Source organism: Hemibagrus wyckioides, linkage group LG26 (assembly GCF_019097595.1).
Source record: "Hemibagrus wyckioides isolate EC202008001 linkage group LG26, SWU_Hwy_1.0, whole genome shotgun sequence".
Lineage (NCBI taxonomy): Eukaryota > Metazoa > Chordata > Actinopteri > Siluriformes > Bagridae > Hemibagrus > Hemibagrus wyckioides.
Window position 1 is genome coordinate 20,533,529 of NC_080735.1, and position 21,993 is coordinate 20,555,521.

At 41.1% G+C, this 21,993-nt stretch overlaps 1 protein-coding gene across 3 annotated transcripts; it reads left to right on the top strand.

Moving 5' to 3' along the window:
* The first annotated feature begins 89 nt into the window (after positions 1-89).
* Positions 90-21,813, top strand: LOC131346784 (NACHT, LRR and PYD domains-containing protein 12-like). Of its 3 annotated transcripts, XM_058380411.1 has the most exons (14): positions 90-285; positions 473-529; positions 2,180-2,290; positions 2,708-2,863; positions 3,475-3,501; positions 5,256-7,053; positions 7,172-7,345; positions 7,576-7,749; positions 7,923-8,084; positions 19,514-19,687; positions 19,862-20,023; positions 20,109-20,285; positions 20,496-20,542; positions 20,953-21,813. In XM_058380411.1, the coding sequence occupies exons 1-14, from the start codon at positions 273-275 to the stop codon at positions 21,501-21,503; spliced, it is 3,783 nt and encodes a 1,260-aa protein (XP_058236394.1). In that variant the 5' UTR covers positions 90-272; the 3' UTR covers positions 21,504-21,813. The 3 variants fall into 3 exon arrangements, with proteins under 3 accessions (XP_058236394.1, XP_058236392.1, XP_058236393.1); XM_058380409.1 differs by lacking the exons at positions 19,514-19,687; positions 19,862-20,023; positions 20,109-20,285; positions 20,496-20,542; positions 20,953-21,813 and adding exons at positions 8,170-8,346; positions 8,631-8,677; positions 9,969-10,895; XM_058380410.1 differs by lacking the exons at positions 473-529; positions 19,514-19,687; positions 19,862-20,023; ... (1 more) ...; positions 20,496-20,542; positions 20,953-21,813 and adding exons at positions 8,170-8,346; positions 8,631-8,677; positions 9,969-10,894.
* The last annotated feature ends 180 nt before the right edge of the window (positions 21,814-21,993 follow it).

Below are 21,993 nucleotides of genomic sequence, written 5' to 3' on the forward strand. Positions count from 1 at the left end.
AAACATTTCCAAATATGTTGACCCCATTGGCTTTCCACATCACTTAGCGCAGACGAACCCCCCCCCCCTCACACACACACACACACACACACACACACACACACCATTCACACTTGTTGCGGAAGTGAGCTGAATTTATTAATTTTGTGCAAAAGTGGAATTGAAAATGCAAATCCGTCTGTCGGATGCTGTTATTGAACACCGGTGACAAAACTCGTGTAGGGCTTTTTTGTGTAAAACTGTATTTTTGCAAATAAACGACAAAAGGCGGGATGTTTCCAAACGGTGAGTAAAGAGCTAATAATTTAAAGTGAGAAATAGTGAATAATTGTTAAACAGATGTTCAAACATCAGAAAAAACAGCATGAGAAGCGCTTTTATAGTCCAGTCAGAAGTTTATTAAAGTAATACTGTAGGTCTGGAAGAGTTTAGACGTTTAGCATTGCTTCCTGTTGTTTTGTTTTTTTGACAGATGTGGTTTTGTACAGAAGTGAAAGTGTATTATATCAGTGGTGGACCATCAGGGACAGTAAGTCCTTCTCTGCTGGCCTAAACAGCAGTGATCTGAATCACTGACTTGCATTTTAATCTATTTAATATATTTTTCCATGAATGTGTATTAAATAATTCCCAATAATCTATTCTCTACATTTCATAGCTTTTCTCTTGGTTGTGCTGCTTCCAGTAGTGTATATTTATGATAAGAGTATTTATCCAATCAGATTTCAGTGGCTGACATCACCGTTTGGTTTGTCTTCAGAATCAATAGTGCAGGCGCCTGAGGCTTAAAATAAGTGGCAATGAAACTGATCCATTAACCAATCAGATTTCGAGTTGGCATCACTGGGGCCATCTAGCAGGCATACGATTACGTCAGCAATTTCCCGTCCTTTGATTGGATAATAGTCAGAGGCAGTAAACTGCACATATACCCTGTTATATATTCACTGTGTCTCATTTCGGATGCTGCGTCCTCCGGAGATTGCAGTTTGCTGCATACGGCATCAAGAATGTCTTTTTTGAGAAAAGTAACTGTAATAAAATGGACTGTTCCTTGTGAGGTGTGAAATACTGTAGACTAATTTCTTTTTTACTTTGTTATTTAACGGGTGATTAGTATCTATTGCCGTGGCATCCAGGGGCGATTCTAGAATTTTTTTTTATTTAAGGGAGTCTCAGCCAACAATGAGGGTATAACAGTGAAAAATAAGTAAATAAATATTTAAAATAAAGGTTTGACTAACAGGGTAGGATGGTAAACTTATTGCAGCATTCCACTGTATTGCATAGATGTGTATAACATATGAGTAATGAGTCTTCCTGATCTCACACACACACACACACACACACACACTTGTCCTCTGATCCTCGCTCTGTGATGCTGTGGTCTGCAGTTTGAAGAACGCGCTGAAAGACGGGGAGGATCCGAAAGTCTGCCGCCGTTTTCATATGAAATTTAAAGGGGACTGAGGAGATTACCAATCTGTGTACAGTTTATGGAGAATCGCAGAATTTTAGGAGGGCTGAGTAGAAAATGGCCTAGCCACGCCCATGGTGGCGTCATAATGATGGTATAGAGGTGGATTAATTCAGGAAGGACACCAGTGAAGGCCTAGATGTGAAATGCACGGCCCACCACTGGTATTATGTATAGATTTAGGTCTTTATAAACGCAGGTAAATGTAGGTATTTGCAGGGTCAGCTTTAGAGATGAAGAAGAACAAGCTAAAAAATGTATTTTTTTTGACATATTCACCACTTTCACTCACAAGTAAGATTTTAGTTTTACTTTTCTTATTGTCTGATCACAACTTCAACAGAAGGGATAAGACTCCTGAAAAACCGAAAGTTAAGATGGTCAATATCATGAATTTGCTAAAATGTAAACAGTTTACAGCCATAGCCTGGATACTCCACACAGCTGGATGTTAGTCAAGAGTGTTAAACTGTAGGTTAGGAGTTTGACAGAAGACATGTTGGAACTCTTCAAATGAGGAAAATGTCTAGTCTTATGACACCAATATGAACATTCAGAGTTTTGAATGACCTTGAAAATCTCACTGTGAAGCAGATTGGTGGCAGCACCATGTTATATATTACCCTTGGTTACGTATTAGCTTCTGAGGATAAGTTGTAGGGACATACACGCGTCCATGCATCTTTTTTTCCGTTTCCTCAGTGAGTGAAGACTACGTAGAGTTGCAGTTTCTTCGTCTGATGATTGTTTTCTCTGTTTGGATCTGGAAAAAGAGATCAGTGAATCGCACCATCAGTTCTCAGCCCATCACTGGTAATATGAAGGCTTTTTTTCTTCCTGTATTCCTGTGCTTATTGTCACTGCAGCACAGAACCTACAAAGCAAATTGTGCACCATTATTATAGTCAAGATTTCAGGACACATAACATTAAGTGATTTCTGTTAAGTTTAAGAATTTATTTCTCTATCTACATCTATCCTTCTCTTATATGATGATGTGAAAGGTAAATGTCTTTAAGTAGTTTCATTTAATTATTGATTGTTGAATAACATTTAATTGTAAGAATATTGTAAATATACGATTTAAAATATTATATTTGATTATTTTAATTAGATCTTTTATTAATTACTGATACTTTTCTGTAGTGTTTTCTGATTTTATTTTTACTGTTAATATAAATGCTTTAATTTGTTTTTGTTTGACATTTATATTTATTTATTTATTTAAAGACACATCCCCAGTCCAGTCTCCTGTCTCTCCATCTGCTGGATTCTCTGTTGTTGTGAAGGCTGAAAGTGGCAGTATTGTTACGCTTCCTGCTCTCATTAACAGCACATTTTCAGATCATGTTGCCCTCGACATCACATGCAGCACTGCTTTAACTCGTATGTATAATTCATATCTATCTATCTATCTATCTATCTATCTATCTATCTATCTATCTATCTATCTATCTATATACAGTATATATATATATATATATTTTCCATATTTAAATTTAATTCCTGCTAATTATGTTAAAAATGCTAACAATGGTCAAAGTTGTGCATTTCTTGTCATTGCTTAACAGTTTAACAGTAAATAAAGCAGTTTCACTTTCACTTTACTGCTCATAAGATCATATAGTGGTAAATAGTGGTAGCTCCTGTGTTAAAGAGCAAGCAGGAATAACACTGTTGAAAGGTAAATAATGTTAGCGAGCATGTGAAAGAGAGTAAAATAAAATAATACCAATAAAAAAGCTATAAAAATGGCTGCTATTTATTGGCTTCTTTGTTGAGAAAGGTACATCCAAGACAAAAACCTCAAAAATGCTCAAAACATACTGTGTATTGTGTTGAGAACATGGCATGTGTGTTGCCATAAATTCTTAACATGACCTTGTCATAGCGGTTGTTGTTTAATGTAGAGAGAAGAGATTCTTTGATTAGTGTTGCCTTGTGTCATTTTATTCCTCATTCAATCTTTCTGTTTCTTTGTGTCTGTTGTTCCACAGAAGCACAAATTGAAAAGGAAAATTTGGGTAAATATGTTACTTCAGCTTCTTAGATATACATGTTTTTTAAATAACAAATATGAACAAACATGTATTTACTGAATTTAGGACACAGATCCACATTGAGCTCCCAAGAGCACTATGTACAGTGAGGGACAAAATGATTTGATCCCCTGCTGATTTTGTATGTTTGCCCACTGACAAAGAAATGATCAGTCTGTAATTTTAATGGTAGGTTTATCTGAACAGTGAGAGACAGAATAACAACAAAAAAATCCAGAAAAACACATTTCAAAAAAGTTCTACATTGATTTGCATTTTATTGAGTGAAATAAGTATTTGATCCCTTTGCAAAACATGACTTAGTACTTGGTGGCAAACCCTTGTTGACAATCACAGACATCAGACATTTCTTGTAGTTGGCCATCAGGTTTGCACACATCTCACATCTCAAGGAATTTGGGCCCACTCCTCTTTGCAGATCCTCTCCAAGTCATTAAGGTTTTGTGGCTGACCCTTCAGCTCCCTCCACAGATTTTCTATGGGATTAAGGTCTGGAGACTGGCTAGGCCACTACAGGACCTTAATGTGCTTCTTTTTGAACCACTCCTTTGTTGCCTTGGCCGTGTGTTTTCGGTCATTGTCAGGCTGGAATATCCATCCACGACCATTTTCAATGCCCTGGCTGAGGGAAGGAGGTTCTCATCCAAGATTTAACGGTACATGGCTCCGTCCATCGTCCCTTTGATGCACTGCGGTTGTCCTGTCACCTGGGGATGGTCTTCTTGGAGTCATAGGCAGCATTCCTCCTCCTCCAAACACAGTGAGTTGAGTTGATGCCAAAGAGCTGGATTTTGGTCTCATTTGATCACATGACCTCTGAATCATTCAGATGTTCACTGGCAAACTTCAGATGGTCCTGTACATGTGCTTTCTTTAGCAGCGGGCACTACTGGATTTCAGTCTTTCACAGCGAAGTGTGTTACCAATTGTTTTCTTGGTGACTGTGGTCCCAGCTGCCTTGAGATCATTGACAAAATCCTCCAGTGTAATTCTGGGCTGATTCCTCGCCGTTCTCATGATCATTGAAACTCCATGAGGTGAGATCTTGCATGGAGCCCCAGACCGAGGAAGACTGACAGTCCTTTTGTGTTTCTTCCATTTGGGAATAATCGCACCAACTGTTGTCACCTTCTCACCAAGCTGCTTGGTGATGGTCTTGTAGCTCATTCCAGCCTTGTGTAGGTCTACAATATTGTCTCTGACATCCATGGACAGCTCTTTGGTCTTGACCATGATGGAGAGTTTGGAATCTGATTGATTGCTTCCTTCTGTGGACGGTGTCTTTCATACAGTTAAGGAGCTGAGATTAAGAGCACTCCCCGAGAGTGCTCCTACTGTAATCTCAGCTCCTTACCTGTATAAAAGACACCTGGGAGCCAGAAATCTTTCTGATACTTATTTCACTCATTAAAATGCAAATCAATGTATAACTTTTCTGAAATGCGTTTTTCTGGATTTTTTTGTTTTATTCTGTCTCTCACTGTTCAAATACACCTACCATTAAAATTACAGTCTGATCATTTCTTTGTCATTGGGCAAACATACAAAATCAGCAGGGGATCAAATAATTTTTCCCTCACTGTATGCACTATAGTTTCTATAGGTGAAACAATGTTTAGCCCCATTGATTGTTGTTTATGGCTCCATTTCCTGGTTTGTATAATGAATGGAGACATACGGAATGGTTTTAAGCTCCTTCTCTATTTTGCCCCATACAGACTTATCTACAGAAGTTCTCCAGAAATTTCTGGTGAGTCACAGAGCTGAAATGAAGAAGAAATGCGAGTGCATTTTTGAGGGCAAAAATAAAAAAAAATTTCCTCTGAAGAAGGTCTACACACAGCTTTACATCACCGAAGGAGATTTCAAAGAAGTTAACAAGGAACATGAGATTATGAAAATCGACAAAGCCTCCAGTGTGCAAAAATCTCAGGAAAAAACAATCCACTGCAATGAAATTTTCAGCCTTCAGGGGGAAGATGAAGAAAATAGAGTTGTGCTCACCAAAGGAATTGCAGGAATTGGAAAAACGGTATCAGTGCAGAAGTTTATTCTTGATTGGGCAGAAGGAGAAGCCAACCAATCCATAGACTGCATTTTCCTCCTTCCATTCAGAGAGATTAATTTGATTAAGGATGAAGAATACAGTCTGCATGAATTACTGCAGGAATTCCACCCTGAACTGGAAAAACTCAGTGATACCCATTTGTACAAAAATCTCAAGTTTGCATTCATCTTCGATGGGCTTGATGAGAATCGCCTTCCGTTGGACTTCAGTGTCCATATGGTGAGAAGCGAGCAGAAGAAAGCCTCTGTGAATGCTCTCATCACAAACCTTATTGAAGGAAATCTGCTTCCTTCTGCACTGGTCTGGATCACCTCTCGACCAGCAGCAGCCAATCAAATCCCTTCACAGCATGTGAGCTTGTATACAGAAGTGCGAGGATTCACTGACAAACAAAAGGAGGAGTATTTTAAAAAGAGAATAACAGATGTGAATCACGCCTCTAAAATCATCTCGCAGATAAAGAAATCTCGGAGCCTCTATATCATGTGCCACATCCCCATCTTCTGCTGGATCACTGCTACAGTGCTTCAGGAGATGCTGGTGCAAAATGGTGGTGAAGAAATTCCCACTACTCTGACTGAAATGTACATCCACTTCCTGCTTATACAGATGAACATTAAAAACCAGAAGTATGATGACAAAGAGGAGCGAGATTTAAAGAAGCTTCTGACTATGAACAGAGAAATGATCCTGAAGCTGGCCAAGCTGGCATTTAAACAGCTGGAGAAGGGGAACATCATGTTCTATGAAGATGACCTGATAGAGTGTGGTATTGAAGTCGGTGTAGATTCAGAGTACACTGGGATGTGTGCTGAGATCTTTAAGAAAGAATCTGTGCTTTACGAGAAGAAGGTTTACTGTTTCATACATTTGAGCATTCAGGAATTTCTCGCCGCACTCCATGTTTTTGACTCCTACCTCAACAAGAATATGAATGAGTTACAATTTTTTTTCAATGATTTCCCTTCTATGAACACTCAGCTAGATGTGTTGCTGAAGAACGCTGTTGATAAAGCCAAAGAGAATGACAATGGACATTTAGATCTTTTTCTTAGATTTCTTCTCGGCATTTCACTTGAGTCCAATCAGAAACTCCTGCAAGGCGTTCTTACACAAACAGTCGTAACCAAAAAGAGCATTAGCAGAGTAATCCAGTTCATTAGACAAAAGCAGAACAAAGCTCCTGATTTGTCCCCTGAGACATCAATCAATCACTTCTTCTGTCTGATGGAACTGAAAGACAGCTCCCTCTACAACCAAATCAAGAAATATCTGTGTACAGACAACTTTCCAAATAGAGAGCTTTCCTCATCAAATTGCTCAGCTCTGGCCTACTTGATATTAATGACAGGGGACATTTTGGAGGAACTCGACCCAAAAAAATTCAACCCGTCCATTTCAGCCTATAGGAGACTCATCCCTGCTGTGAGCTGCTTCAGAAAAGCTTGGTGAGTTAAATTCCTTGTTTAACTGCTTGGCGTGTGATGTTACCTTCAGTCATATTGTTTTATGTAATTCTTCATACGGTGCACTTTGAAGGTATGTATGCTGTGTCTTTGGCTTCAGGCTTGCTGGTTGTGAGTTGACTGAAACATGCTGGGAGACTGTGACTTCAGCTCTAGGGGCAGAAAGCTCGGTTCTGACAGAGCTGGACCTGAGCGACAATTACAGGGTGGAGAAGGGAGCAAAGTTGCTTTCTGATGGACTGAGGAGTTCACACTGTAAACTGGAGATACTGAGGTCAGCAATGTGTAAAATTATAGCTGGAATACTACACTGTTACACCATTACTACAGACAGGTCAACATGAGTCATCTTATGAAGACTGCATTACAGTCTATTAGTGTCTTATATATGTTATAAAAACATGAATTATTGTAATAACTGATGAAATAAAAACATTTAATGGAATTAAACCACTCTTTTGAACTTGACTGTACGTTAATGCTAACTTTCATAACTGTCTTAAGACTAGCAAGATGCCATTTCTCCCAGAGCAGCTGTGCTGAACTCGCTTCAGCCCTCACATCAATTTCATCTTCTCTGCGTGAACTGGACCTGAGCAACAATGACCTGCAGGACACTGGACTGGAGCTGCTTTTTGCTGGACGGGAAAATTTATACTGTAATTTGCAGATTTTGAGGCAAGTATGAAAAATAACTGGAATAATCGATATTAAAAAATAAATTGCAAAATCTGTCCACTGGCATATATACATTTTCAACTTGATCTTTGTGTGACCTACTTTTTTACAACCACAGAATTTTGTATGTTAATGTAAATGATCTTTTCTTCATGGCTTTGTTCTGAATCCAGGCTGAACTGGTGTAACCTCACAGAGAAGAGCTGCTCATTCCTCTCCTCTCTTCTCAACACTTTAAGAGAGTTGGACCTTAATAACAATGACCTGCAGGATTCAGGAGTGAAGCTCATTTCTGAAGGACTCACCAATGAACACTGCAAACTGCAGATACTGAGGTTAAATTTCAAATAAAATGCTAAATCTAAACACTGCTGATCTGGAAATTGTTTTCATTTTATATTTCATTCTCTGTTTTTTAAGGTTGTCTGGTTGTTTAGTGACAGAAGAAGGATTTTCTTTACTGGCATCTGCTCTGAGTTCAAACTCCTCACTAGTCCTGACAGATCTCGATCTGAGCTACAATAACCCAGGAGATAAAGGAGAAAAGCTGCTCTCTGAACTGCTGAATAATCAAAACAGCAAACTGAAGACACTCAGGTAAGATTCTGCTTAAGTTCTGGAGTACTCTGTAGTCAAACATGACAAAGTCGTGTCATGCTGGAACACTTTCAGGTTCCAGTGAAGGGATATAATAATTTTACAGTGTACAAAGGCATTCTATACAGTTTGGGAAAGAACTACATTGGAGTGTGATGGTCAGGAGTGCACATATTTTTGGTCATATAGTGTAAATGACATTAAACTATTAGAAGTGTATTTCAAATGAAGGTACATAATGTTTTTCTTTGACTGTGATGTAATTGTAAAACTCTTTTCTGTAGGATGGAACCAAAAAGTGAACGATTTATCAAAGCTGGGATCAGAAAGTGTAAGTTCCCTTACCTGCCTTTTTCTGATTTCTTCTTTTCCTCTTTCATTCCCTCTTGGTACCTTATGATTTACCTTCGCCATTATACCGTTAGCAAGGTCTGTAACTGGTCAAAAAAGAAGGTGCTTCATTTTAAACATGCGGGTAAACAAAAATCACATGTGGCAGTGGCCTAATGTGCATTAAACTGCTTTTAAGGTGAATGGGAAGGATCGTGGGGAATAGTTGGCCCCCACTGCCACTTATCCCCACCCCCACTGTCTGACAGGCTGGGGTGATGTCTGCTCTGCAGCTGACTTCCCCTCAGAAAGAAGAGGTAATGAGCTGCCACTATCTGCCATGATCACACTATCTGATGTGATCAGAACACAGGTTAAAAGACAGCACAAGCAGGTACTGTAGGATGTATAGCATGGGTCATCCTTCTAATGCATCAGTCTATACTCCTCTGCCAGCAGCCACCTGACCGGTGTCTCTGAGCTGTTGGTTGAATGTAAATGGAGGACCGAGTTCATTGAGCATCAGCAAACAGAAGCACTGACACTGCTGTTCTGGGATTCCCCCACCAGTATCAGCAGCAGACCATAGATCCAACTGTCCAGCCCCATGCTTCCGCAACATGCTTAGGAGTTTGATGTGAAGCACGGCTGCGACAGCTGCAAGAGCTGCTGTGGGAGTATCTGCTGACTAGACATAGCACCTGCCAGTCCTCTGCCTGAGCTTGCAGAAGGGCCTCAAAACACTGTTCCTGCATCGTGCACAGCTTGAGGTGTTGTTTCTGGTAGATGCTGTTGAGGGTCTTGACCATCTCAATGGGTGGCAAGGACTTCATCATGGTGAATCCTCCTCAAAATCCTGGATATTGGAACCAGTGTTATACCTTCTTGGGTTGAATTGGGATTGAGAAGATGAGAGGCAGGCTTGGGACAACTCACAGACTCTTTCATTTTTACTTTTTATTTACTTCAATTTTCAGCTATTTTTTTTAATAGTTTGCACAGCACACATACGCCCGGCTCTGTGCTTCTCAGCTCTCTCTTTTTCAGGTTCAATAAAAACCTGTAATTTGCAGTTGCACTAATCTCTAAAATTATTTAACACTTGCCATATCATTATTTGCTCTACTGTATATGACCTCCCTAAATTCTTTCCTATTTTTATGTATTGTTGATCCAGAAAAATCTCCTGTGATATTTTTTAGGATTATTTAGTTAGTAATGCTAATGTTTGGCTATATCTGCTTAAATATAATGATATTATGAGGTAAATAAACCTTTTTCTGTTCATACAGATGCCTGTAACCTCACGTTTAATCCAAACTCGGCCCACACACGCCTGTGTCTGTCGGAGTCGAACAGGAAGGTTTCTTTCACGTTCCAAAGCCAGCAGTACCCAGATCACCCAGAAAGATTTCAGCTATATCAACAGATTCTGTGTAATGAGAGTCTGAGGTGTCGCTGTTACTGGGAAGTCTTTTTAGAAGACACATTACCAGAAATTGGCGTCACATATCTTAGTATACAGAGGAAGTCGGAAGACGATCCAGTGTGGGATGCCTACATGAAGTTTGGGTTAAACAGCGTCTCATGGGTACTCTGTTCCTTAAGCAGTGAACGTGTCTTTGCCAGACACAATTCAGAGGACACAGACATAGACGTACTAAGGTCGAACAAGATAGGTGTGTATCTGGACTGGCCTGCTGGAATCCTGTCCTTTTATAATGTCTCACCAGATACACACACACTTACACACATACATACATTCTGCACAGTGTTTAAAGAACCGGTGTATCCAGGGTTCAGTGTGGACAGCGGCTATCTGACTTTATGCCAGCTGGATTAAATGGCCACATAAAGGAGTTGATGATTTTTTAATTATATTTCTATGTATATTTGATATTTTATAATTGTTTGGAATCAATTAATTAAATAAATTCAATCTCAATAAAATAAAATCTGCACAAATTTATATATTTCTCAAAGAGCTGTAAAATGATGATAGCTGTGCAGCTTTATATGTTTCACATAATTTGTAAATAAATAAATAAACTGAAAAAACAAATAAATCTGTAAAGATTGGAAAGGATTCAGGGATCCTGTGCCCAATGTAGCCTCAGTTTCCTGTTCTTGGATGTCAAGATGTCGCCTGCTGCTGTTGTAGCTCATCACCTCATGGGTCTGGTTTTGAGCACCACAAGTCCACAATAAATATGTGAATTTTCCAAAAGTGTTATTGACTCTCTTGTTGAATAGTGAATGAATAGTGTTGCTATAGAAAATGACTGTACACACACATATGTACAAGGCAGGCTGGGTCCATGGATTCTGACCATCTGTGTGCCAGTCTTCAGTGGTCCAGTTTTGGTGCCTGTGACAACATTCATTCATTGTCTATACCCACTTATTCCTAGGATACCTAGGGTCACGGGGGTCTGCTGGAGCCTATCCCAGCGCACATAGGGCGAAAGGCAGGGGTACACCCTGGACAGGTCACCAGTTCATCACAGCGCAACACATAGACGAACAACCACACACACTTATGGGCAATTTGAATTACCCATATCAACCTAATGTACATGTTTTTGGACTGTGGGAGGAAACCGGAGTAAACCCACGCAAGCACGGGGAGAACATGCAAGCTCCACACAGAAGGGCCCCAGCCTGTTCGACCCCGGGATTCGAACCCAGGAACTGGGAGGCAACAGTGCTAACCACTAAGCCACCGTGCTGCCTGTGACAACAACATGATTGGCTAATTAAATAATTGCATGAATGAGTAGATGTGTCTAAGCTTTATAAGGGACACCTGTATATCTACTCAGAGGCACACAGACAGTAGGGTCAGAATCCAAGGACCCAGCCTGCCTTGTGTCAAATGCCCAGGCTTTTAGGAGATGGTGTGATGGTACCAGGCAGTGGCATTCCTGGCTAGAATGCCACAGCCTACAGAGTATTGCTGCAGACAATGTCCACAATTTCCCATCTCTAATGGGTACTTCTAGCATGATAATACACCATGTCACAAAGCAAATGTTATATCAGACTGGTTTCATGAACATGGCAGGAAGTTCAGCGAAGATCTGCAGGAACATGCATGATGTAATCATCTCAGCATGGACCAGGAATGATTCCAATATATTGTGGAATCCATGCCATGAAGAACCTGAGGCTTGGGAGCAAAGGGAAGAATCTCCCCTGTATTAGTATAGTGTTCCTAATAAAGCGATCGGTGAGGGTTTATATACAATCCAAACGAAACAATAAGAAGAAATGTCTAATCTAGAAACAAACACTTGTCCGATTTACTCACACCAAACCACACGCTCCGACTGAGCAGCGATTTCTATTGCGTGCAGAAGATCCATCCGATTGGTCCAAATCTCTGATCGACACACGGCGCAACCAATGAGAAACCGCTAGTGCTCCGTCCGTGGCGTCACAGCGCCATAAAAGCGGAAGAGTATGTGCGAATGGAATAGTGAGATCCGCCATCAGCGGACAGATCGGGATTAAATCCTAAACCCCGGGTTTAATTCTCACCTCTGACACTTTATATGAAGCCTGGCGCAGTTATAGATGTTTATCCAACATTCCCGTCGCATTTATGTCTGCGTCTTTACTGAGGTTTTATTGACTTCTCTGTAGGTAAATAATGGACATTTTGTGGAAGAGCTCAGTGTAACCGAGCGTTATTCCTGGGTTCGCCTAAATACTTAGGAACTAAGAAATGAAATAACGAAACTTCGTGCTTCCAACACAACCTTTATTTCTGTGCTGCATATCTCCAGAAAACTCTTAAAACTCTGCACGAAAAACTCAAGTATCTTGTGCGCATGTACACTTGCCTACCTACGGCAAGTCCAGAACAGAAAAATACATTCACACACACATATACAAGATGAATATTAAACATCTATAATTACTTTAAATAGAATAACTATTAAGTCTGTTACATACGTCCCCCCTTACTAAATAAACGTCCCCGTTTATAATCAAAACAAGAATGATGTTAACTGTCAACTGTCAATAAACATTTGTGCACATTAACACATAACATTAAGTACAGCACAAAAGTAAGTTTGTTCTTCTACTTTTGTTTTATTGAACATTTAGTCAACACAGTACAACAACATTTTTCCTAACTGCAATCACTTCTTGTTGGTTTCTCTTTGTGTGTGTAATACAAAACAAAGTGCTTCAAATGAGCAGGAGGTTTACAAGTCCTCCCAGCCCTACTCACGCTTGGCTCAGACCCCCTCAAAGAACAAACTGGATTAGATGAAGCACTCAGATCTTCCTGGTGAGGATTTCCATCCGCCACACCAGAAACATCCAACTCCATGGAAGAGGATGTTGACATAAGAGGATCAGAGACATCGGAAAAAACCTGATTTTGTGAAAGTGAAGGAACAAACAATGTGTAAGGCCGCAACCTGTTATAATGCGCTACATGTTTCACATAATCATCCCACTCCCCCCATGGGTTAAAAGAGTCTTAGCCAGTTGGTTAATCAAAGTCCTATTAAAGCGCTCAACCATACTGTCTGACTGTGGATGGTAGGGAGTGGTGCATGTTTTCTTTATATGCAATAGACTGCAGAGGTTTCGAACCACCTCCGCCTCAAACTGCTGGCCCTGATATGAATGTAAAGTTTCTGGAACACTGTGAATCAATACATAGTCCTCAAACAGGCATTGTGCAACAGTCTGCACTGCATGATTGGGTAAAGCATACAAATTGACAAATTTTGTAAAGTAGTCCTCAACCACTAACACATACCTGTTTCCTTTTGTGGTCACAGGTAGCTCTAAGATGTTCATAGCTACTCTCTCAAATGGCCGGGCTGACAGGGACCCACCCATAGGGGCATTATGGGAAGGAACGGGACCACGACAAGTCTGACATATCTTACACTGTTCACACCATGCTTTAATGTCCCTGTACATGGAAGGCCAGTAGCAAAACTGTCTCGCCCATTCCCACACACGCTCAGAAGAGAAGTGGGCTGAAGTTGGGGCTCCATGCAGATGCAAAAGAATTTCAGAGGTCATAGCAGAATGAACAACCACTTGAACTATAGGATCGCCTGTGAGGGAACAGACTACAGAGTGACACAACAGCCCATAAATGATTGAGAGCCAGCAGAACTCAGTCCACAACCTCTGTAAACACTTGGACACTCCTCTGAGCTTTCTGCTGGATGGTCTTTGTGATTGCGCCACCCAGACTGAAACAGTTTCAAAATCTGGGTCAGCTTGCTGCGTAGCCTTAAAGTTAGACAAATCACAGGATAAAGCTGATATGGAAAACCTGCAGTCTGAATTGTCCATCGAGCTCACAACAGTCTCTCTCTCTGTGGAGTCAGTGAACTCAATAGGGCCGGAAATATCAGCATTGGGTTGACTAGAACTCACGACATTCACTTCAACAACCTCATCACCTCCGGACTCCACTGCACTCAAGCCAGTTGTATCAGGGCGTCGAGAAAGTGCATCTGCATTCCTGTGACACTGTCCAGCTTTATGAACAATGGTCCAATTCTGAATTCTGGGTCAAGCTCCAGAATCCACCTTCCTCTCCTTCCTGTTGGGTCATCATCAATAGACATACGCCAAAGCACCAAGAGTGGATGATGGTCTGTAATAATGGAAAAAGCAGTAAGTCCAATGTAATGTCTGAATTCCCTCACTGCCCATACAATAGCCCACAGTTCACGATCAAATGTGGACCAATGCCTCAGTGTGGAGTTCAATGACCGACTGGCATATGCAACTACATGCTCAAGTCGATTTCTCTCTTGGGCTAAAACTGCACCCACAGCTGAATTTGAGGCATCTGTGTGGATTTTAAAAGGCAGGCTAAAGTCGGGCAGCATCATTACAGGTTCAGATGACAACATGCCTTTCAGAAGTTTGAATGCCCTTTCACACTCTGCAGTCCATACAAATGGCACGTTCTTCCCAACCAGCTGGTTTAGAAAAGTCCTTGATAAATCACCTATAATATGAGCAAAGTCCCACAAAGGCCCTGACTTCAGACGGTGACTTCCACCTGCCAGTAGCCATTTGAGAAATCCAATGTGCTGAACCATTCAGAGCCAGCCAATGCATCCAGGGTATCATCCACACGAGGCAGAGGATGTGAGTCCTTTACAGTCACACTGTTCAATCGTCTGTAGTCAACACAGAAACGCTAAGCCCCACCTTTCTTTTTCACCAAAAACTACTGGTGATGCCCAGGGACTACAGCTCTCCTCAATAACACCATCGGCCAGCAAGCTAGCTACTTGTCTCCCTATTTTGTCGCATTTCTCAGGAGATGCAGGATATGCGCGCTGTTTAATAGGAGTCTGATCACCTGTTCTAATGTAATGTTTAACCAGCTGACATTTCCCCACTTTTTGCCTGTCAGAGCTAAAGATGTCATTATACTCCAACAGTAACGCTGAAAGTGCAGCTCTTTCTGATTTGGAGATAGGTGACTCATTCAATGACACCGGAGATGCTGTTGTTAAAGTTGTTGCTGCCACCTTATTAACAGGAGCATGAAGAAACTGAACATCAACTGAGTAAAACTCACCCAGGTGCATATCCTGTTTCGCTAAAATGTCCTGTCCAGTAGGATTCAAAATCCGAGCTTTCGTCAGTCCCGTGTGAACAGTAGTCACTGTGTGCGCCACAACAAGGCCTGAAGAGGCTGCCACATTAGGTTCCAAATATCCCACAAAGTCACTCACCAACTCAGCTGGGTATGTTGAACACACTTTAACTGGTACCACTGACTCGCTGAAAGGCGGCAGGTTCATAGTGGTAGCCAGTGACACATTGCAGAACATCAGAATGAAATCTTTGCTGGTGAGAAGAGGAACTGAGATGTCCCACAACTGAAGCTTTGCACGGCTAAGGTCTAGTAAAGCATGATTTTTCAATAGAAAGTCCCATCCCAACAATACAGCCTGAGTGGTTTTCCTTAAAACTTGAAAAACATGCTGAAACGATTCAGTTCCTAACTGTATCGTTACCTTAATCGTGCCCAATGTATCCAGCATCTGTCCATTTACAGCACGGGCTGCCACATAGTCCTTTTTCAGGGGGCGGATATGCAGTGCTGGAACCGGCATGAGGAAATCCGAGTTTATAAGAGATACACTAGAACCGGAGTCCACTAACATATGAACCTCCACACCTTCAATTACTCCTCTCACATATGACACCAGCAGTTCCTGGCTAGTGCCTGAGACTTCGTTGATGTTTTCTGATCTCGAACTACTGCCATTAATGTCATCTATGTGAGGGCCCATGTGTAGCATAGCTGGTGTTTGGGCCGCAACATCAGCTACAGTCCGTTTCCCGGTGCATTGTGTCGGTCACCTTCCCCTGTAGACATAAAACGCACCCTGCGCTTCCATGAGTCCTCCTCATAACTCATCCGTCTGCGAGGACCAGGACTTGGGCTGCACCTTGCAGAAAAGTGAGATGGGTATGGGTCTTTATAGTCACGAAAATCCATGCTTGACTTACCGTCATAACTCTGTTGAAACAATTTCCTCTCTGGTGACTGGCTCATCTGTGTTGAATTAAAGACCCGCGACTGGAATCCACGGCCCCCGCAAACACACTGGCACATCCCTCTGAATTGAGAGGGGCTTTCAGCTTTCAGAATGGCTCTCTCTAGCTTTCAGTCTATGGTTTTCATTCCCCAAACACCTCAGCTCAATTCTCATGTCCCTCATTTCCCCAGCCAGTTTATCCACTAATCTGTAAAGTCCTCCACTGTCCATCCCAGAGTGAACTGCAGCCACTGCCTCTCCCAAGTTATTAGTGTGAGGAGCATTAAACGGCATATACTCAGTCTTTACAGCATCTCTTACATTTTCACACCGACCTGCAATTATCACAGCCTCCTCCAAATCCGTGGCTCCTTGTTCATGGCATTTCGCTTTGAGCACAGGATCCAGACCAGCTAGGAAACGACGAAAGCTCTCTTTGGGCTTTGTCCCCATATTCCGGAAAGGCCTTGTCAACCAATCTGCTGATCGCTGCCACATACACCTCCAAACTTTCCCGCACAGCACAGGGGCAGGCCATAAACTACCTTTGCCTGAAAGCCTCCTTCAGTTTTTCCCTTCACTGCTTTGTAATCAGACTGAACAGTATCAGTGTCTGTCCCATAAAAGAAACGTTGCATTTCTCAGCCACGTCGGCAAAATTCTCACCAGTTCATAATTATACGGAGCAGTGCCATCTCCCTCCGTGAGAGCCCTAACTGCAACCTCGAACTGCCGGGCCCAGCATAAAAAACTTTGCCTTTCATCACCGGAGAATGACGGCGGTAGCTCAATCCTCACGTGTCTGTTGCTCTTGTTACGGTCCCGTCTCAAATATAAATCCTCGTCTTTACACCACATGTCTGCGAATCATTGGAAGCGCGCACACGCTAACTATATAAGCACTTTTGGTGCTAATATAACTAGATAAACATACGCCACAAAACTGTTTGGTGGAAACACTAAACAAAACAAAACCGCTGCCACCAGTGTAACCGAGCGTTATTCCTGGGTTCGCCTAAATACTTAGGAACTAAGAAATGAAATAACGAAACTTTGTGGTTTCAAACACAACCCTTATTTCTGTGCTGGACATCTCCAGAAAACTCTTAAAACACTGCATGAAAAACTCAAGTATCTTGTGCTCATGTACACTTGCCTACCTACGGCAAGTCCAGAAGGGAAAAATGCATTCACACACACATATACAAGATGAATATTAAACATCTATAATTACTTTAAATAGAATAACCATTAAGTCTCTTACATCAGTAACGGATATGTCCATGCAGGACACCAAATTACAGCTGAAGCAGGAAGAAGGGGATGAGGTTCAAGGTTCAAGGTTTTCTTTATTGTCAATACCACCATATGTGCAGACATACAGAGGAATCAAAATACCATTTCTCTTCTCTCATCAGTATTAACGTTGTACTTACAGTTAGTGTTTGTATAGAATTTTGTCGACAGTATAAAGTGGCTAATGTGCAGTAAAGTGTGGGTGAGCTGTGGTTTCAGAGTCCAGGAGTAGGTATGGGAGGAGGGACATGATTGACAGAGTTCAGCATCCTGACAGCCTGATGGATGAAGCTGTTTGAGAGTCTTGTGGAGCGAGCCTGGTGCCTTCGGTACCTTCTCCCTGAAGGTAGGAGGCTGAAGTAGAGGTTTGATGGGTGTGAACCATCTGCTGCAATGCTGATGGTTCTACTAGTGAGGCGGGTATGGAAGATATCCACAAGGGAGGGCAGAGAGACGCTGGTGATCTTGCCAGCTGCATTCACTATGCGTTGGAGAGTCTTTCGATAGGAGGCAGTGCATCCTCCGTACCATACAGTGATGCAGCTGGTGAGAATGCTCTCAATGGTGCCCCGGTAGAAGGAGCACATGATAGGGGGCGGGACTCATGCTTTCCTCAGTCGGCGAAGAAAGTAAAGGTGTGACTGAGCTTTCTTGGCCAGCGATGTGGTGTTCGTCGTCCAGGAGAGGTCCTCAGAAATATGCACCACTAGGAACCTGGTGCTGTTCACCCACTCCACTGCAGCACCATTGATGGTTAGTGGAGGGTGCTGTGGTGGTCCTTTTCTGAAGTCAATGATGATTTCTTTGGTCTTCCCCACATTGAGGAAGAGATTGTTGTCAGCACACCACTGGACCAGACGACTCACCTCGCTCCTGTAGTTGACCTCGTTGTTGTTGGTGATGAGGCCCACTACAGTTGTGTCGTCTGCAAACTTTATGATGTGGTTGGTGTTGTAGCTGGTGTTGTCGTGGGTCAACAGGGTGAAGAGCAGCGGGCTGAGCATGCATCCTTGTGGCGACCCTGTGCTCAGTGTGATGGTCTTAGACGTTTTTCCGCCGACTCGTACATTCTATGGTCTCTCTGACAGGAAGTCCAGAACCCAGTTACAGAGAGGGGAGTTGATTCCTAGGTGTCTTAGTTTGCTTATGAGCTGCTGGGGGGTAATTATGTTAAACGCCGAGCTGAAGTCCAGGAATAGCAAACGCACATATGAGTCTTTGGAGTCCAGGTGTGTAAGGGCTGGATGGAGGGCTGTTGAGATGGCGTCTTCAGTGGACCTTTTGGTTCTGTATGCAAACTGGAACGGGTCATGGGAGGGAGGAAGAATGGATTTAATGTGCCGCATGATCAGTCCCTCGAAGCACTTCATAATGATGGGGGTCAGTGCAACGGGCCTGTAGTCATTATGGCTGGATGGGTGTGGCTTATTCGGGACTGGAATTACTGTGGTGGGGCTGCATTTTAATTTAGAGGGAAAGAAAACCATCCAAGTTCATAATGAGCTGTTTATCTAGTGTGGAAGATGTGATTTGGTGATGTGTTCATCATCATATAATTTTCTGATGTTTGTGATTTTTTTATTGTTATTTTCAGCAGAATGTCGATGACTTTACCATCTGTTTATTTCTCCATTAATTTCTTCTTAAACACTTTCACATATTGTAAATTTATGTGATATATACAGCATTTTCCACTTATTTTACATAGTTGGAGTTGTTCATAGGAAGTCAAAAGTGGTTTATTTATCACTCAGGGTCAATACAATACGCAGAATAATTCTAACTGAACACACAAAAGCAAAAAAAATCTATATTTAGGATTGCAATATAATGCTTGTGATATAAACAAGCTTCGACAAGGAATAATCTGTTTTATATGAGTGTTCTGAGTTGGAAAAATTATTTCCTATTGTTTAATCTAGCACTGAAATATAATCAACACTAACCACTACCATACCACCATTAATGCTAACTTTCATAACTGTCTTAAGACTAGCAAGATGCCATTTCTCCCAGAGCAGCTGTGCTGAACTCGCTTCAGCCCTCACATCAATTTCATCTTCTCTGCGTGAACTGGACCTGAGCAACAATGACCTGCAGGACACAGGACTGGAGCTGCTTTTTGCTGGACGGGAAAATTTATACTGTAATTTGCAAATTTTGAGGCAAGTATGAAAAACAACGGCAATAATCGATATTGAAAATTGATTTGCAAAATGCGTCCACTTGGCATACATACATTTTCAACTTGATCTTTGTGTGACCTACTTTTTTACAACCACAGAATTTTGTATGTTAATGTAAATGATCTTTTCTTCATGGCTTTGTTCTGAATCCAGGCTGAACTGCTGTAACCTCACAGAGAAGAGCTGCTCATTCCTCTCCTCTCTTCTCAACACTTTAAGAGAGTTGGACCTTAATAACAATGACCTGCAGGATTCAGGAGTGAAGCTCATTTCTGAAGGACTCACCAATGAACACTGCAAACTGCAGATACTGAGGTTAAATTTCAAACAAAATGCTAAATCTAAACACTGCTGGTCTGGAAATTGTTTTCATTTTATATTTCATTCTCTGTTTTTTAAGGTTGCCTGGTTGTTTAGTGACAGAAGAAGGATTTTCTTTACTGGCATCTGCTCTGAGTTCAAACTCCTCACTAGTCCTGACAGATCTCGATCTGAGCTACAATAACCCAGGAGATAAAGGAGAAAAGCTGCTCTCTGAACTGCTGAATAATCAAAACAGCAAACTGAAGACACTCAAGTAAGATTTTAGATGATTTATGAATTTTCACGCAAAATATAGACCATTCTGTATAAAATAATTCCACACCCAGAACCGATTAAAAGCAAAAGCATTGTTGTATATAAATTGTGATACACTGCGATACAGCAGGTCTCTTCAGAATAATTGTAAATTATTAAAGTTTTTCTTTGACTGTAATGTAGCTAAAACATTACATTATTTCTGTAGGATGGAACCAAACAGTGAACGATTTATCAAAGCTGGGATCAAAAAGTGTAAGTTCTGTTGTCTACCTCTTTATGATTTCTTCCTCTCCTGTTCTCTCTTGGTACTTTTATGACTTACCATCACCCTTATAATATTACCAAGGTCTATAATTGGTCAAAAATTAAAGTTCCTTTTTTTAATCACTGGAGCATGTTTGCAGACAAAAATCACATACTGTAATGTACATTATACTTCATTATAACACATTTTAACCACCAACAGTAAGTTTTTACTCTTAGTATACATTAACTAATAAAACACTGTTTGGTGCTGTTATAGTAAAAAAAAAGTGATGTGATGGCATGGTAGAAGGGAGTTACTGTTAGCACCTTATCCAACCCATTACTTTCTTGAAATAAAAAAAAGAAACTAAAATGTGTTGTTATGAGATAAATCAACCTTTTTTCTGTTCATACAGATGCCTGTGAGCTCACGTTTAACCCAAACACGGCACACACACAACTGTGTCTGTCTGAGTCAAACAGGAAGGTCTCTTACACCTTCCAACAGCAGCAGTACCCAGATCACCCAGAGAGATTTCAGCTGTATCAGCAGGTTCTGTGTAATGAGAGTCTGAGCCATCGCTGTTACTGGGAAGTCTGTTTGGAAGACTCATTGCCCAAAATTGGCATCACATATCCTGAAATTGAGAGGAAATCAGAAGAACTTTTGCTGTGGAATTCTCGCATGAAGCTTGGGTCAAACTTGGTTTCCTGGGTGCTTTGGTGTGTAACCAACAGATACTACATTGCTAGGCACAATACAAAGGACTTTACCATAGACATGCCAAACTCGAAGAGGATTGGTGTGTATCTGGACTGGCCTGCTGGAACTCTGTCTTTTTACAGCGTGTCGCCAGATACACACACACTTAAACACATACACACATTCTACACAGTGTTTGAGAAGCCGGTGTATCCGGGGTTCAGCGTGGAAAGCGGCTCTCTGACTTTGTGCCAGCTGGATTAATTGCCACATAAAGGAGTGAATGATTTAAAAATAAATAAATAAATAAAACATTGTATATTGTATGTATATCTAATCTTTTACAAAAAGTCTGGAATTTGTGCCTTTAATCAATTGAAATCAGCTTTGCTGAACATTTATAGAAAAATGACGATAGCCATGCAGCTTTATAGTTTTTAAATCATTTGTAGAAATCTGAAGTAAAAAAAAAAAAGTTTTATCTGTCAATCTGGAATATTAAAAAATGGAGTGCAGAGGTTTGGAAAAAGGTTAGACAATGGGTTTTTTTCTTCTTTTCTAATTATTTCCTAATTATTTACTGTTCTCTCAAGTGGCAAATGATAATTACTTTATCAGGCCTATGCAATGGATTGTTCTTAGAAGTATTAATAACATTCATATTCAGAATTAAAACATATTATTTTCACAATAACAAATTTAGTTAAGAACCGCTGTCTAACAATAAAACTACATAAGAATATATTGTCCCTGG

Coding starts and splice junctions, on each gene's coding strand:
- LOC131346784 (XM_058380411.1), top strand. Junction 2,864..3,474: donor ATGCAGCACTGCTTTAACTC/GTATGTATAATT, acceptor GTTGTTCCACAG/AAGCACAAATTGAAAAGGAA. Junction 20,286..20,495: donor AGCAAACTGAAGACACTCAA/GTAAGATTTTAG, acceptor TTATTTCTGTAG/GATGGAACCAAACAGTGAAC.